This window comes from Nesoenas mayeri, assembly GCF_963082525.1.
Source record: "Nesoenas mayeri genome assembly, chromosome: 1".
In the NCBI taxonomy this organism is placed as follows: Eukaryota; Metazoa; Chordata; class Aves; order Columbiformes; family Columbidae; genus Nesoenas; species Nesoenas mayeri.
Genome location: NC_137541.1, coordinates 43,070,288 through 43,088,040, shown reverse-complemented (window position 1 = coordinate 43,088,040; position 17,753 = coordinate 43,070,288). Strand labels below are relative to the sequence as shown.

At 37.4% G+C, this 17,753-nt stretch overlaps 1 protein-coding gene across 1 annotated transcript in view; it reads left to right on the top strand.

Moving 5' to 3' along the window:
• Positions 1-17,753, top strand: part of ANO4 (anoctamin 4) — a gene marked incomplete at both ends in the record, with an annotated part of 120,691 nt that overhangs the window by 38,063 nt on the left and 64,875 nt on the right. The window contains 2 exons of the mRNA XM_080363691.1: positions 11,426-11,526; positions 14,676-14,720. Of these exons, the coding sequence (XP_080219817.1) occupies positions 11,426-11,526; positions 14,676-14,720 (146 nt within the window). The remainder of the gene's footprint in view (positions 1-11,425; positions 11,527-14,675; positions 14,721-17,753) is intronic.

Sequence of the window (17,753 nt, the reverse complement as noted above, 5' to 3'; positions counted from 1 at the left end):
AAAGTGTAATTTCCTTTCCTAGAGAGTACTCTATACCAAAAAGCATTGGAGGAGTTTCCAGCTACCTGGGGTTCTGAGGGGAAATGGTTTGGATATCAGATACTATGTCCACTGTACAGCATAATGGCAATTTAGAAGAGAAATTTGAGGAGATACATGGAAGTCTGATCTCAAATTTCAGTGTGCAGTTTTTAGAAGTAACCTTCTTGTTGTCTGAGGGAGCCTGGAATTGAATATGTTTCTGAGTTGACAAATTTCAGCCTTTGACAGGCCTTTGTAAAGCTAGTAGACTAAGAAACTGGTGCTGAAAAATTATTATACATTTGAAAAAAGTATGGCTTTTTTATGGAGGTAATAGAGAAAATACGTAGATAACTGAAAAGGGATTACAAGGCTTCTGAGATACTTCTTTTCCTTCAGGAATGTTGAGTAGGGTTTATTTTTGTCAAAGAGTTTCCTGTCATCAGTTCTCACAAATCAGAAAGTGAAAAGACCTTTTGAAGGACACAAGGCTTGTGTAAAACAAAACAAAACAAAAACACCCAAACAGACAGGCAGTAGTTTAAAAAAATGAAGAACGTTACTTATGAGCTGTCCCCTACATGTCAAAAGTCACCTTTCCCTTTACAATAATTGGTCTTAAACTGCAATTATTTTTGAGATGTTGTTTGCCTGCCAGTGGCATCAGGAGCAAGAGTAATCCACAAGGTTACAATCACTTAATGCACAGTGAGAGTTTTCATTGCCCAAAAGTGACGTGACTTGTTTGCTGCAACACTCCCTAATAGCACTGGCTTAATGCGCAGAAATCTAGAGCTGTCTGTAGGGAACAGAAAGGCAGAGTGTGTAGAAAAAACAGCTGTACATTTTACATTCTCGTGTCATTTTGATTATTTTGGTGTTGAACTCATTTTGAAAAGACGGCTTTGTATCTACAGCATTAAACTTCTGAACAAACAAATTATTCCAAGTGGCCAAGGGGGCCATTTGTGTCTAGGGAACATTCGATCTTTCCCTGCAGCATGAAGTGACATGATGCTGCCCTCCCTCCCTCAGGAGGGAAGCCTGAACCTGGAAAGGACAATTCCCTTTCTCACCTGCTCTTGGCACAAGAGGGCTCCTCATCGGCTGATTACTTTCTTTGTTATACCAGGTTAATATTGGTCATGGAGTGAATGGAGCATTGGGACACTGTGCCTTGGATTAACTGTATTTCTGTTGTGGTAAGAGGGTCACAAATAGAGCTGGTCAAGTTACCGCAGTGCTCCAACTTTATTGAAAAAGATGTTTCAGCTTATGGCTCTCTGGGCCCAAATGAAACCCAGCATTTTGCATTGCATATTTACGTATTTGTTTCTTGCTGTTTGAGTGGTAATGAAGTGATGTTGTAAATGAAATGTAATAAAGCGTGATCTGGGGGAAAAATGTTCCTGAGATAGCCACATCGACTGAAACCTCTGACAGCCAATTAGTTGTCTCCCCGTATTTGAAGTCTTATCTGGTTTACAAAATGTTCTTCTGTGCACAAATATCTTTGGAATTCTTGTATGAAAGCTTTTGAAGGAATCTCTAAAAGTGCCTTTTAGGCAAAACAGTATAAAGACCCATATCTTTCGTCTTGGAAATCTTCATGATACAGGACTTACTACTTTTCTTAGATACAGCTTGTTGTTCATGTTAATAGACTCAAATAGATCTTTTCATTTATAACAAATAAGATTGACTCTCCTTTCTGAAATCTCCATTGCCAAGTACTAATATAAGAACTTTGTGCTTACTTTTGAACAGCTGTCTCATACCTTTTTAAGATTCAAAACTTTCCATGAAGAAGGAAGGCTCCTTAGTGAAAATGTGACAGTTTTCATATAGGTTAGCCTAATGTCCAGTGATTCCAATAGCTCAGAGTTTTACTGCACTGCTTTCTATATGCTCTTCTCCACTCAGAAACTTGTCTTTCCATACTCAGACTTCTGCGCCTTTCTATGCTTTTTAAGCTAATAATCTGATCTGCAACCTCATTTTCTGAGGAAGCTGGAGAAGCTCAGTTATTCCTGCTGTCGTAGGAGTGCTGACAAGAAGGCACATCTTAAGGTTGTCTTGTTGAAGCAGAACTGTCACCAATGCTCGGTCAGGATGACCGTGTTTTTTTTCCTCTGTATGTCTAGTTCAGTGTAGTTCAGTACAGATTACAGCCTTCATCTCCAGAGTTCTTGACTTTGTACTGTTAGTGCTATTGCTATTGGAAACTGTGGCTTTCTGAGACAGGATTGGATTAAACAAATGTCCTGAAGCAGCAGTTGAGTGGATGGAAAGTGTAGTCAACAGTCTTGTGCAAATTTATGGATTTCATCATTAGCTTCAGAAGTTCAAAGGAGAGAAGGATTCAAGTAATAAAATACAGAAAGTACTGGCTTTGGCTAGTACTCAAGAGGCCTTTCAAAGTGCAGAGGACACTAATGGGAGGATTTATTATTTACATAACTGTATTTCCATACATGTTCTCTGTGGGCAGAATGAATACAGTGGGATGGGGGAAATGGATGGCAGCCAAGGCCTTGTAAAATGTTCTGTTCAACTTGCTGTCACTGTGATGTGTCCCAGACAGCTCAGCAGTGAACTAGAGGTCCCCATGAAGCTGCAGTTGTAGGAAGTAATGTGTCTACACTGCTGCAGAACTTGAGATGGGTGGGAAGGAAAGTAACAGGAGTCCAGGGAAAATTAGATGGCTGTACTGCAGAGTCCTGAGAGGAAAATAACCATCTTACTGACTGTAGCTGTTTGCAATGTAGATATCTGTCTGGGGAGGGACAAGCCCTTCTGGGAAACAGTTCCTCTCAATCTGAGGAAAGCAGAACAAATGAATTGTACCCTGAAGGTACCTGTTCCTCTCCATTACAGATATCTAAACATAGTTGCTTGGAATTACACCTGTGAAGTCTGCTCCTTGGAAGTAAGCCTCCAGGCAACTTCTCAGGATCAGTGATAGTGCCAGTGTTCTGAGACAAATGCAGCATCCTGCCAGTGTCCAGCAAGGGAATCTGGGTCAGATACATGGCACACACCATATCTATAAAGTAAAGGAGATAAGCATTTTTGTTTGTCCTGTGCCCAAGTGATACCAATGGATTTACATGAGTAGATCTGCAAATTGCAGGATCAGCCCCAGTACTGGTGGACTGCTAACAGAATTGTATGATAATTGAGAAGTTCAGTGCTAAAACCCCCAAGCTATGGAATAGATTAATGCTTCTGTGGATTTTTGACTATTTGACATCATCTGTTCTTTACCAGTTTTAATGTGAATTGATGAGTGCTTGCCACGTCGATTTACATTTCCTTCTTGGCCTGTTTTTTTGTCTATGTCGTGAAAGGGAATATAATTCATGTACTTACTAAAGCATTATTCCAGCCAAAAGGCATAATGTGAAAATGATATGAGGAAGGTGAGCACAATGGAGTTTTAGAAGAGAGGGGGAGAAAGATGATAGTCTGGAAGGATTAAGAGGAGGATAGTATCAAGATGTGGGGGCATATCCATATTAAACCATGACAGATGAGTAAGAAAAGACCCCTTCTCACTCTACAACTCCCCTTATAAAAACCTAAGTGTAGAATCTCTTTAGAAATACAACACAAGCCCTTAATATCTTGAAACAAGTCTTTTGTGTTTATGTAGGATGACTTAACAGAAGGCAGGAAAGAAGAAAGGCAAGGAATGAATAGTCATTAATATAGATTAGAGTCAGCAAAAGTTTTTAGCTGAGGAAAGATGGAAACATTTTGAAAACGTGAAAACATCTAATTTAAACAGATTAAAAATTAAATGCCTGATATTAAAATGACATGCTAGTTTGTAAGAAAGGCTTAGCTTTACCATAGAGAAAACAGGGAAAAAAATTTTAGAAGTGATTATATAATCCATGCTATTTTGTGTGAACAATACTTAAGCTTAAATCAAATTGAAATTTTTCATGTGTTTACTTGGAAATTTTTAGAAATCTTTTTGAATTGCTTCATTTTCATATAATTTATTCAGTTTGATATCAAAACAACATGCATTTCTCTCTTAAATGACATCACAACTGATCACAGAAATGTTCTTATAGGACTAACTATGCTTAGTTTGTAAAAGTTTTTATTTGCTGCTTCTGTCCTTAATTTATTTCATAGACCACCTGCAAAGAAGCAAAGGATATTTTCAATCATATACTATGTAATATAAAATAAAATCTCATTTCCTGAACTCATTACCAGATTCCCAGTGCAGAAATGAGCTGACAGCAATCTTTGCAGTCAAATTCACTGCACAGACATTTTACTTCCTCTGACTACATGAAAATACAGTTAGATCAGTAACCTGGGACATGATGCCAGGCCCACAATTTGGTTCAGATCTCATCAGGATACACATGGAAGTGAGTGGATTACTTGCACTTAAATTTCTTATCCCATGTTCAGAGACTAACACAGTAAGATCTTAAAAATTTGCAGTGAGAACCTGAATATAGTTCAGGTTTTCTTAGATACCTAGAAATTGTATTTTCTAAAAAATGCTTATGTGCCTCTCTAAATGCCTAACAGCCATTCTACCTAACTCTATCACTAAAACCCCAGATTGGTATTACCAATATCCAAAAACGCCGATCTGTTTTTTTGTGTTGCTCTTGTCACTTGTGTCACCAAGAAGAGCCTTGCTCCATCCTCGTGACACTCATCGTTTATATATTTGTAAACATTAATAAGGTCACTCCTTAGTCTCCTCTTCTCCAAGCTAAAGAGCCCCAGCTCCCTCAGCCTTTCCTCATAAGGGAGATGCTCCACTCCCTTCATCATCTTCGTTGCTCTGAACTGGACTCTCTCCAGCAGTTCCCTGTCCTTCTGGAACTGAGGGGCCCAGAACTGGACACAGTTCACTCTCTCCTGATAGTGTCATTTGGAGTAGGGCCTTCCTCAGCCATGGCCTTGTTGAGTTCACTGGTTCTCTCTTTAGAAAGAATTTTACATGATGTTGTGAAATACAGCAGTGCACAGACTGTAACAGAGAGCTACAGGACAGTTCACTGCATCCAGGAGAGTGCTGACACTGGAAAGATTTTGGAGTCTAGGTCAATAGTCATATAAGCATTTCTTGTCTTCCTTGCTTAGATGAGCTGGGAAACAAGACTCTGAAGAGGGAGTTGAACAACCAAAGAGCTTCTCCTTGCTAGAGCATAGACAGGTGCTCAAAACCTAGGCTGCTGCAAATGCTTCTGCATCCACATGGGGTGTCAGCGGTGGCCTTTCTGTTCAGCGATCCTGTGGTGCCCAGAGAGGTTGTGAGGTCTCCATCCATGGCCATATTCAAGACCCCACCAACCACTCTAGTTGTCTTTCAGCAGTGGTTTGGACTAGATGAGCTCTGGATGTCCCTTCCAACCTCTATTGTTCTGTGATATTATAATAAACAGCTTGTTCAATTTCTCTAGGTTATTTGTATGCAAAAGTTATAATAAGCCTGCCTGCATGTTTTAGGTGTTTGATTGATTGTTAAGTTTGTGAAATTAACTGTTAGACAAAAAATAAATTGCCTTTTTCTTTGCCAAAGCAATGTTTCTCCAATAAGCCTCTAAAAGCAAACATGAATATTTAATCGACAGTTCATTAAATGTAAGTACTTTCTACATTAAAAAAAAAAAAAAGACATAAATCTGTACTGGAAAAATATTGTTTTCATATTTTACACTTGGGATAAATCACAAAGGAAGCTGCCTTATAAAATGCAGTTCAATTGTACAATGTATTTTTAATGGCCAGTAATGCCAAAAGTAAAATATTATACATAAGGGACCTTTTTTGGCCCATAGTAGAGTCAAAATGTTTGATGATCTCAACTATCACTGTATAAAATATTAACATTTTTAATCTAAAAATGCAGCATATATATATAACTGATGCCTCATGTAAAGAGAACTAATATCAAAGTATTCATAAGTAAAAAGGGATTATTCTGCCCAGAGGTTTAGCTATCCGCATTTTAAAATCTGAAAATAATTAATTTTGCATATTTATACTGTATTCCAGTCCAGAGGAACTGAAACATGCATCCTATCTCTTTGTCTGATGAAACTCATGTGATTAGCTATTTCAGTTGTCACAGAAATCTTATCCAGATGGGTCAAAACTGTATTCATTGAGTACTAATAGGATTATCAAGAAATTTTTTATCAGTGCCTCTCACTCAGATCAACTTCTTCCATTAAGATGGTCATGCTGCAGGTATTTCTAATCTTCTTCTCTATGAAATGGAGTCCCAGTCAGAAGATATTATTTCCATGGTAGATTTAGTACATCTAGGTTACCCTTCTGTGAGATCCATCCTGTCCATCACAAGTGAATTCAGATGACATTAGTTAGAATTAAAGACATCCTTCCCCATGTTGTTTTTTCTTTCAAAGGAATTTGTATCTCTCTGTTGCAAACTGCAATTTGATCATTGCACAGTAAACTTGAGCAATGAGATAGTATTTGCCTTTTACTTCTACCTAAGTAACCTACCCTATTCTTTAAGTTGCCCTCACACTCACACATTTTTGTCTACATGAAAGGACATTTCCAAGCATTTCCCCTTGTCACTAACTCTGTTCTGTTCCAGCATTGAGATCCTGTCAGCTGCTGCCAGAAATTAAGCACTGTAACAATCGCACCTGCTCTGAGTTGGATTAATTTACACATTTCCTGAATGCTAGCAATAGCCAAACACCTGCCTGCATTACTAACTCCACTGGAGCTGAACCTCTGGAAGTATTTTGCAAAGTAAAGATGAAGCTTTACCCCATCATCAAATTTTGTCATGAAATTTCATAGTAAAAATAATTTTTATTTGTAGTCATGTGACTTATAACAAGTTATTCTATAGTTTATATGTCAGTGTCCTCTTATGTCAAAATGGTTTTATTAACAATTTATTATTGTTTATATTCGTTTGTTATTCCTAATTATTAGTTAGGGCTTTCTTTTCCCCTATTTTCATCCTTACTTCTTTTTCCCCACAGTTTCTTGTAAGTCAAAAGCTTCTTAAAATCCTAATTGAAATGTGAGCAGTATATTCCTCTTTTTCACTAAACCTGTACTTTGATTAAAAGTATATATATATGAAAGATATTGTCACTATTATTTATGAGATTCACCTGATCCCTGAATGTGGAGGTTAATGCTTATGAGTATGTAATATTCTCCCTGAGACTGGACATATATTGACAGTATCTAAGTAATTACCCTGTGGTAATGTATGCACTTTTTAAAAGTATTGGCAGCATATTACTGCTGCCTTTCCAGTTCTACTGAATTATCCTTGTGAATGTACATTTACTTTGGTTTTGCAGAGGAAGAATGGTTTAATCAACTAAAATTGCTGGGTTTTGGTTTTTCACTTAATTCACTCCACATGGCAAATCAATCTGTGCTGTTAACATAACAGAGTAAGTCTCGAAAGCAGCAGAACCTGTAGTAGTCACTATTTGCTGCTCTGCACTCAGATGTCATATGGAGCTAGATAATAGAGAGAGTTGTTACTAGAGGATGTTGATTTTTCTCTCCTTTTCTGGCTTTTCCTTCATTATAATCTTAACAGAAATAAGACATGTTTGCCAGAAACTGAAGTACTCTTCCTATTCTGGCTTTTTAACTTGCCTTGCAAGGTCTATGCTAAAGTAGGCAACATTTAATTCTGGTTGTTGGATCTGTTTCAAAATCTTATTTATCTCCTTTTACTTTTATAAGGAAGACTTTAAAAAGTGAGGAGAGCCCCAGCCTTGAGTATTTTTCTCTTGAACGATGATAAGGAAAGCAACTTAATGGTAAATCCTTATTTCTTTTCCCTATTGATATGCATACATAAATGTGAGCATTAGTTTTTTGCAGCTGCCTGCCTAGAAGCCTCAAGGCAAATAAACAATTACACCATTCAATTGGAGACACCATAGTTTTATCCTTCTTCAAGGTTGTATGCTGTGAATCTCTTTTCTCAACTTTCTTAGCTTTTAGACTCAAGAAATGCTTGTATTAAGGTGAGTCCTACAGTTGGTTTTGTCTTAAAATGACTTGACAATATTATTGATGATGAACCAAAAAAAGTCTTTGTTGAAGGAGAATGTTCAAGAGGGTATTTGACAAAAGAAACTGATCTCCATCCCTGATCTTGGAAGACAGCCTGCGAATACAGCAAAATGTGTCCTTTTCAAGAGATGTTCAATGTCAGCATAACTTCATTTCCTTTCAGATTAACAATGATAACTTCAGAATGAGCAGAGTCACATAAACAGTAAATATATATACTTAAATCCTGACATCAAAAGAGCTTAGAATGCCTGCAGGAGTACATACAAGTATAGTAGCCAGGACTTAAATTATACAGGAGTTAACATCACTCTGTGGCTGATTTCAAAGGAGAAGAAGAACCTGCCCTTTACAAGTTTTCCTTGGCCTAGCTGATGAGTGTAAGTTACATAAATGGTCCCTACTTTAGTCTCTCCCATTCCTTTTATAGGGATATTGAAGGAGAATATAGAGCTTTGTTTTTAAACATGTTTGTGGTCAATCTTTTTTTCTTTGGGAAATACAATGTCTGTAAAAATTTGATGGTAAAGGAGAAAGGTAGTCTTGCCAGAAGGGGGGCTCTATAATTCATGGTCCTATGGTACCACCTGTATTCTAGGGCTGGCAGAAATTATTCAGTACTGCCGTGATCTGTCAGTGGAGCCAGAAAGGTTGGGAATTAATTAATATCTCTGATACAGAGTTATGGGCTACGGAAACTTTTGATTATCAAATACTGATCTAATATTTTCAAGAATTATGGAATAAGATTTCCAGCTGTAAAAGGACCCCCCTTAGGGAGTGGGAAGAAGAAGGAAGCAAAAATTACAGCTTGTAAAAACCAGTAGATTAATGACACTGAACACTGAAACCCATTGTATATTGACTATCTGTAAGCCACACCTGAATTTGACCAAACAAACTCATTTTGAAGATCAGGGTTTCATTAAACTGAATACACCTTGCTAGTGCTTCTCAATCAGAATAATAATTTATTTAAAGCTCTTGTAAGTTTCTTTGTTTTATCAAGAATGCCGCCTTTGCACTGAACATTTCAAATTTTCATGAATTTACAAGTTTCTAGAAACTTGTAGTTTTCAACCAACATTTCTCTGAAGACTACAGTTCTTCCATAGGACATATTCTTTTTTCCAGCCCATTTCAGTAAGTGAGTTGCCCAGAGACTGTGAAATCTCTGCCTGTGAAGATATTCAGGACTCAATGGGACAATACCCTGAGCAACCTGATTTAAGTTGGCCCTGCTTTAATTAGAGCATTAGCCCACGTGACCCCTAGAGGTCCCTTCCAACCTAAATTATTCTGCAATTCTCTGATTCTGATAAGTCTCTTGTCACATTGGCCTGGCACAGCTCTGAATACCATCAAGAACGTTATTACTGACCAGAAGAAAATCTGTTTTGCTATGGGTATTCCTTCTCAATAAATCAGTTTGAAACAACCGATTTATTTGAACATAGGTGATCCGGCAATTTTCATATGGTAATAACTCTGTAGGCACTGGTGCCACAGGTCAGTTCCAAACACTATTCTATTTTTGTGTTTGCAACGTGTTTTATCTCATTGTCTGTCCCCTTGATTCATCTGTTGTTCTTTCTTCCTCATCTAGACATCACTTTCTAGAAGATTGCTCATGTCAATAATTGTCTGATTTAAATTTCCAAGGGGACCAATGATACATTGATTTTTGTTTGCATGTTCCCATAATGTGAAATTGAGTTTACTTCTCCAAACCATTTAATGAGCCAAGCCTCAAAAGTCAATTACAAAAGAAGAATGTTCCTCTCAATGAAACATTTAGAAGCTGAAGGAACTGTGTCTAAATACTAATCTAACAAAGAGAGTTTAGCAGATTCTGTTCACTGAAGTATTTTTGTAACTAAGATGCTGGTCTTTATATTTTTTTTCAGGTATTTTGATTAGCTATATTCTCCTTAGATTAAGTGAATGTGACATTTCATTCAATGACTTCTCCATCTGGATTCTTCTCTTTCCAATCTTGTTTTTCTCAGGCTTTCTTAGTGCTTTCCTTTACAAACACTAAACATGAGCAAACCCAAGAGAAATGGATGTCCATATTAATAATGTAGCATTATTATATCTTTCTTCTGAAAATAACTGAACCTCCCAAATATGTTTTGGTTAGATCTTCTGTTGACAAAACTGATAAAATAACATTACAAGATATTGAGTAAGAAATATTATTTAAACATCTGTATTTATATTTGTGATAACTATATGGAAGTTTTTCATGTTCCTGTGTGAAAACATGTACCAGATAAGAAACCAAATTTAGATTCTGTCCACTCATGAAACAGCATCTCCAGAAGTGATGTTACTGTGGCTGCCATATCTAGTATGGCTTAAATTACAATGTGCCAGAAAGTGGCTGTAAGCTTCCAGCATAACAGACATCTCAAAACTGACATGCTGTTTTTTATAAATTTCCTCCATTTCTCATATTTTATTGATGCATCAGGACCAGAGTTTCCTTCTGCATATTTAGCTTATTAGACAGTTCTTTTGGGTTTTGATGATTTGGATTTTTATAATTGGAGCTGTTTATGGCAAAATTGCCAGTCCACTGCTGATTTAACCTCATCTTTTAGAGAGCAGTTTGCAGAAAATTTTTAGAGTAGCAGAACTTAGTCTTGGTTTTGTGGTATCTACTTGCTGAAGTCTCATGGGAAAATAAAAGATAATTTGTGAAATGTACCTATAAAGAAAAACATCATTAGAGGCTTGATTTAGAATCCATAAAAATCAATGGAAAGTGTACAACTGAATTCATTGTCTCTGAAGCAAATCTCTTGAGAGCATTTTGTTGCTGTTGTATCATTTTATGTAGAAATATTTTTCAGAAAGTTATCAGCAGAAGAACAGCAAGATTTTTTTATCTGCAGTTTTTAATACCAGCAAGTCACTTGTTCCATTATGTACTAAATATACTTTTTAATACAGCCCAATAGTACTTTGGGTATAAATATTTCTATGTGTCCATTTTTAAGGATTCCAATATTCATATAATCATAGGATCATTTAGGCTGGAAAAGACCTTTAAGATCATCGAGTCCAACTGTTAACGTAGCACTGTCAAGTCCACCACTAAACGATGTCCCTAAGCACCACACCTACAGATCTTCTAAATACCTCCAGGGATGGTGATTGCACCACTTCCCTGGTCAGATAGAACTACATGTGCTTGAGGAAGAATCAGGAAATGGGAAGGGTGATGCAAGACCACAAAAATAGATATTGACCACTGACCAGAGTTCATTACTGTTTTACTTGAAAAAAAGTAAGCCCTGGTGGCTGTTTTGTTTTTCTTTTGCAGTCATCTCTAACAAACAGTGACATCATGTTTGTGAAGCTGCATGCCCCTTGGGAGGTCCTGGGCAAATATGCAGAACTAATGAACGTAAGAATGCCTTTCAGGTAGGTGTAGTTGTATTTTTTTTCAACCTCCAAAGTCACACTATACTGTAAAGCTAATGTAATAATAACACCACAATGCACATGGAAAAGCTCTTCTGTAAGATATCACACATCTTTAGAAAATGTAAATGGGGTACCTTAGATAACATATTCATTGCTGTTTCTTGTTAATGCCTGCAATTTCAGTTCAATACTGGTTTGAAATTAAGGTGAGCTGTAGCAGTGCAGCTGTTTTCATGGGGTATTCTATCCTTAGGCCCTTTAACCCCTTCAATGCTGGAGCCCCCTGCATACTTGTGCGCTGCTGTTTTTTAAATGGACATTTCATTGAAATCAATGGGAGGTCAAGAAGATCCAGGTACGTAAGGCAGCACAGAAGGTGCATGTCTGTTGGACGTATCTGGTATGTTCAGCACCTGTGAATTGCTTGTATAGTGTGTAATTATGGACATACAGATTATAAATAAGTATCCCATCTAATAGGAGAACAATTCAGACTACAAATTTTATTTTCTGTGGAGAAAATAAAGAACTTGTATTAAATGCTACTGATGACCAAATACATTCAACACTGTCATTCAGATTATTTTTGTCATTTATTTGCTATTCTTTGCATGTTGAGCTAGGAAATTTTGTATGTAAAATATTGATTTTACTCTGCTGGTTATCAGAACTGTTACAATAGCATAAAGACTTCTACTGGAATTGACCAAAACCCATGAACTGAGAGGTCTTGATTCTTCTTTCAATTAGCAGTGCTGATAGATGTATAACTCCATTGATTTTAATGGAATTACTCCTGACCAAGAAAAGGATCAGATCCAGAATATGCAACTAATGAGGTGGTGTCCTTCATAGGATTTCTTCTGTTTTCTTCTTAAAGATGAAAAATGCCTCTGATATGAGACAAGCTGTAGCAGTACGGGATTTGCTAGGAAAAAAGGATATGACTTAAGGACAAAATTGCAGGCTTATTCTGTATCTATTTTGGTTTTAATTTTCACAGCAAATCTTCAACTGTTCCTTCTTGTGCTTTTAATGCTAAAGAGAAAAATATAAAAGTTATCACAAGTCATTGCAAGGTATTCATATTCTTCTAAAAAAGTGTTTAGCCATAGAAACAACGGGTTGGGCCAAAAGTGTACACCCTTTGACTTCTATGGCTTTCCTTGAGATGAATCTGCACCAGTAGTAGGATAAGGTCTCATGATTAAGAAATACACCAGCAACTCAGATTTTAGTTACTGTGAGCAGCTGATTCTTTCCTGATCTAATCTCCCTTTTATAAAATCTATCTCTCAGCAGATAGCTAAGTAGATGCCACACAGATTATACAGAAAGCATCAAAAATACTAAAGGTTTCTTGACCTGCTTCAGGACCATGGCTCCTTTCTTTCCACATCCACAGAGAGAGAATTATTACAGTACTGTTACAAGGAAATCATGGTGATTTACTAATGTCTTCTGGGTAGGCTCTTACATTTTATTTTAAGAGCAACAGTACTATTTACCATTTAAAAACACAGCCTAGTATTTTACAAAATGTCTGCTAGTCTAGATTGCCTGTTTCCAGGTGCCCTTGTCTAACCCCTTGTTTTAAGAGCTGCTGATTGCTTACAGCTCCTGATATTTTAGGTTGGAGCTGTCCAAGGTCCATGCATCAGTGAATAAAATCCTTGTTGTTTCAAAGCAGGGGTGCCAAAATAGTGGATACCTCTGAAAATTTGAAGCAAAATCAAGAAGTGGGTGAAACACTTAGCTTTGACCCTTCTCTGCTCCTGCTGAGCAAAGCAAGATAAACACTATTTTCTGGAGGAGTTGGCCAAAGGAGGCTGGCTAGCATGAAATTATATTGAAAATTTCACTTCATCAGCATAATATGGACACTGATAACAAAAATAATGTCAAAATATTATGCATCATTTAAATTCTAAGTTCTGAAAATTAACCCAACATACTAAGCAGGTTTTTATCGGTAGCTTACAAAGCATGAGTGCTGTCTTATTTTAGAAAGCTCCCAACCACAATTGCTTCCAAGTCATTAACAGCATTTCTACAGTACATTTAATATACACAAATATTCAGAATATGTGTGCTGTGAACCATTTGTTCACAGTTCAGCGTTACACGATGGAACCTCTCAAAATACACGGAAACAACCTTGATTTAGTAATGATCTTCAGCAGAGGACAGACTCTGGAGGAGGTAACAGGAGTTCAGGCAGGCACCCCATTCTTCCAGTAAGGAGTATCGGTTCCAAAATCATACTCAAAAGCCCTCAGCTTTTCTTAACTGTCATGAAGATGTGACCTCAAAGGCAATGTATCAGATCCTGACAGCTGTGGTGTGATAGGCACATGGGAGGAGAACAAGAGCTGCTGGCAGCAGAGTGGAATGGGAGGTGGACTCCCCATTCTGGATCCACACAGGAGGTTCAGGGGCCGCTCTGCCCTGCGGGGCTGGTCGGGAAGGTGGCTGAGTGCAAGGTCAGCATGCGTCTGCTTGTGCACCCTTTCTGCTCACTTGCTCCCTGTGCTCACTCCCACACAGCTTATTGCAATGACAGCAGAAATCAGCTGAGCCTGTATGAGGGGCTGCATATTTGGAGTGGGAGTGCTGAGCACATGCTCTTCTGCCTGTGTAGCCTGTATTCGGTTTCAAGGGATGTTACCCCAACAGCAAGCACTGGTACCAGTTGGTACTGCATGTGTTATGGCATATTGCAGACTCGGGTACCACTTACTTAGCTTTTCTAAGTGACGCCCACTTTTTTTTTTTTTCAGCAAATGCAGCTTTAATAATTCACTAGTGGATGTGACATGATTCATCCATATTTGTATCAGTCCTATAGAATTCCTGCAACAGTTTATGGACTTCTTTGAAATAGAAACATCTTTGAGTGCCCATCTTTCACAGTTGACAAATAGCAGAAACAGAGAAGACATTGGGAAAATGATGACCTTCTTGCAATTCAAACGCCACCAGAGTCTGTGTGGCTTCCTGTGACAGTTCTGTTAATCTCTCTTTTAGTCTCTTCCTCCACCTCTTACAGGCTTCTGTCTTCAATCTCCTTTCCTTCCTTGCTAGTTCATACTGTAACTGACGATGGGTTTTCTTCTCGACTGGCTTCATTTTTGCTGTTCTTCCAGGAGAAAAATCTATTACCTGCACCGCCGGTACAAGTTCATGAATAGGTGAGTACAATTCTTATGCCAGTCCAGTTTATGTTCATTTGGATCCAACAACAAAAATAATGCTTAAGGTCAAGATGGAGGGAAAAGTTTATTAGCTGTATTTGTGGGATGGGTGGAGGGAGTGATTACACACTTGGACATCTGCAAAAACAAATACACAACTTGAGTTTTTAAAGCATCTGCAGTGTGAAAGAGGTAATTAATTTTATCAGTGTTGCCTTTGTTAGGAATAAGGAAATATTTTTCAATTGATAGAGTCTTGTAAAGAAGAATAAGTGTGTTAGTGCATGCACTGTATCTCTTTCTTTTCATGTAGCTCATTAGGGATTTCCTTGGGGTTAAAACACCACAGTTACAGCTTTTTTTCATTTTCATGCACCTTGCTTATTTGTAATAGTGATGACTATTTATTACTTCCTCTGTGGGGATGTTTAGTGCTAGTTTGGTAGATAAGAAGGCAATGAACCAAGTTCATGTCTGGTGTAATGTTATTGAGCTTGAGAAATGAGAATTTTTCGAGAATCTTTGAAGTGCTTTCACTCGACTATTAAATATCTCTAACGTTATATTTGGTGCCTGGTTTATGTCTGACTTAATGCAATGAAATCTTCCAATGCTTCAGTTTGGATTTTCTTTTTGATACTTTAGACAATTAAATGAAAATGTTTCCAAAAAGCCTAAAAAATATACAGGCTTGACAAATACTGGGTCATAAGTTGGCATTTAATGCCACAGAGCTGTTGATGCAGTTTTCAAAAAAGTCAGGTATTTGATTTACTGTGTCACTCTGAGGTCAATGGAAATATTCCCAAGAACATCTGAGAGACAAGAATTAAATTTGGAAAATCTACATTTTTGAATAAACAGCTGTATCACTTTGCAGATAATGTCAGTAGGCGAACATCCATGGGAAAATATATCACATATTATCATTCTGCTGTATGAGCATACTAAAAACCATTTTGTATATTAAATTCCATCACAGTGTGCTGGTGACCTGACATCTCACATTACAGTATTTGCTTCTTTATATTAGTAGGCACCAAATGGGCACTTTGTGGAGTTAAGACATTTTACCTAGTCAACATGGGCTAATAGAGGCACACAATTCTTCTAAGGCTTGTTGATGCTCCCCCACTTTCTGTTCTCACATTACAGTACTATAGCAGCTGTTAACTTTGAAATTTGTCTTGATTTTAATTAAGACTTGGTTGCTTTGACTAAAGCAATACATAGGAAGGAGTAGATGAAGGTTCTAACATTTGTATGTGGTGTACAAAATTTTGATTTATATTCATTTTCTTATGAGTCAGGATGTGATTTGCAGTCAGTATGGGAAGAGGTATGATCTTTTTCTGGTATTTTAGTTCCTGAGTGATGAGAACACTTGGCTAAATTCAGTTTTTATGTTCAGATCTATAAATAGCTACTTGAGGCAGAAAAGCTATAACTGAATAGTCCCAGTGGGAAAAAAAGAAAACATATTCAGCTTTATTTTCATTTATGTGAAACTCAGATATACAGCTTTGATAAAAGTATCTATTTACTCCTAGTTCAGTGAAGATTACAAGTAACTGAAGCCTTGGTCTGTATTTTGAAGTAAGCCAAACATTATATTGACAACCAAGCAAAATGTATTTTAAAGAGGACTTTTGTTACAATGCAAACCCCAGAGCAGGTCACTTGCAACTTGTCAACATGAATTTTCTCCCTGAAAAAATCTAGTTATCTCAAAATTTCAAATAGCAAAACTCCCCTAATAAATTTTAAAGGAAAGGAGGAGTATCAGATACCTATACAGTACCTACATGATGGTTAAACCTAAACTAAGACATTACCTTGCATTACAATGTAAGTAAAGCTCGATCAAAGCTGACCCACAAAAAAAATCAGTCTCAGTTCAAAACTTTTTTTTTACATTTTCCTAACTTCCTCTTTCCTTTGAAAAAAACCAATTCTATCCCTACCTCACTTCCTAGTGAGAAAAGTTTCTTTAAAATTATTTGAGAAAGTTTTTGTGTTATTTAAGTACAATATGTTTCTTCCAAAAGAGGATTCTGAGTAAAGACTAGACTTTAAGAGCAGGGGCAGGATTGAAGTGGAAGAAGCTCCCTCTTTGAGACACTGAATTAGGAGAATGATTTGTTTTGCCTTATGAGGCTAACAAGTGTTTCTAAAGAGGAATTTAAGAAGGATATTGTTATCAGAGCTTCCACTTTCCTCTTTCATTGTTGTTAACTCTACAGGGCCTCATCACTCCTTGTGCTCTGTTCTTGTGTAGGTTGCTCTGCTTTCCAAACACTGTTCCCCTGTTCAGCTGAGTACATAAGTTTCTCCGTAAAGGAAAGTGAGGCATGGATTAACCTTGAAGAAGTGACAAAACAAAGTAGATTTTTAACACTGTATGCCTGTGTTTGTTATTAATAATACCAACACCACTCTTTCAGATGTTTTGTGGGGATTTTTGAGATGTTCTTGTAGACTACAAAGCCTGCAATACTGGCTGATGGCACTGTTGGAGTGAGCTGGAGGCAATTTAAAAATTTGGTTTTCATTTCCAATGCGATAACTAGGTTGTGGTGTGTGTGTATTTGTTTGTTTTCCCTAGGTGTGACTGTACTGTATGTTCTGGGCCATGCAGAAAGGCTGTGTAACCTTCTCAGACCTGTTTGCCAGCAGGCTCACTGAGCATGCCAAGGAAACCGAGCCTTGGGAATGGCAAACCAGTCAAATTCTGGGTACAGTCAGTGAGAGGCCAACATGAATAATGCATTGCTTTTAAGTGGGGAAAGCACTCTGTGCCTTCGTGCGTATATGTGTAGTGTGATAAACCTGCAGCACACGTATCTCAAACGTGCACATTGACTTGCAGGATGAATGAAAAAGGATTGCAGATTAGCAAGGATGCTAAAGCTTAGAGAATTCAAATAATTTCAGTTAACAAATAAGCATGGAATGAGATATTTAGAAAACCTTTCTGCCTAATTCCTCCTCCCTTTTTCATATGCAGAGTCAGTAAGCCTGCTGAATATA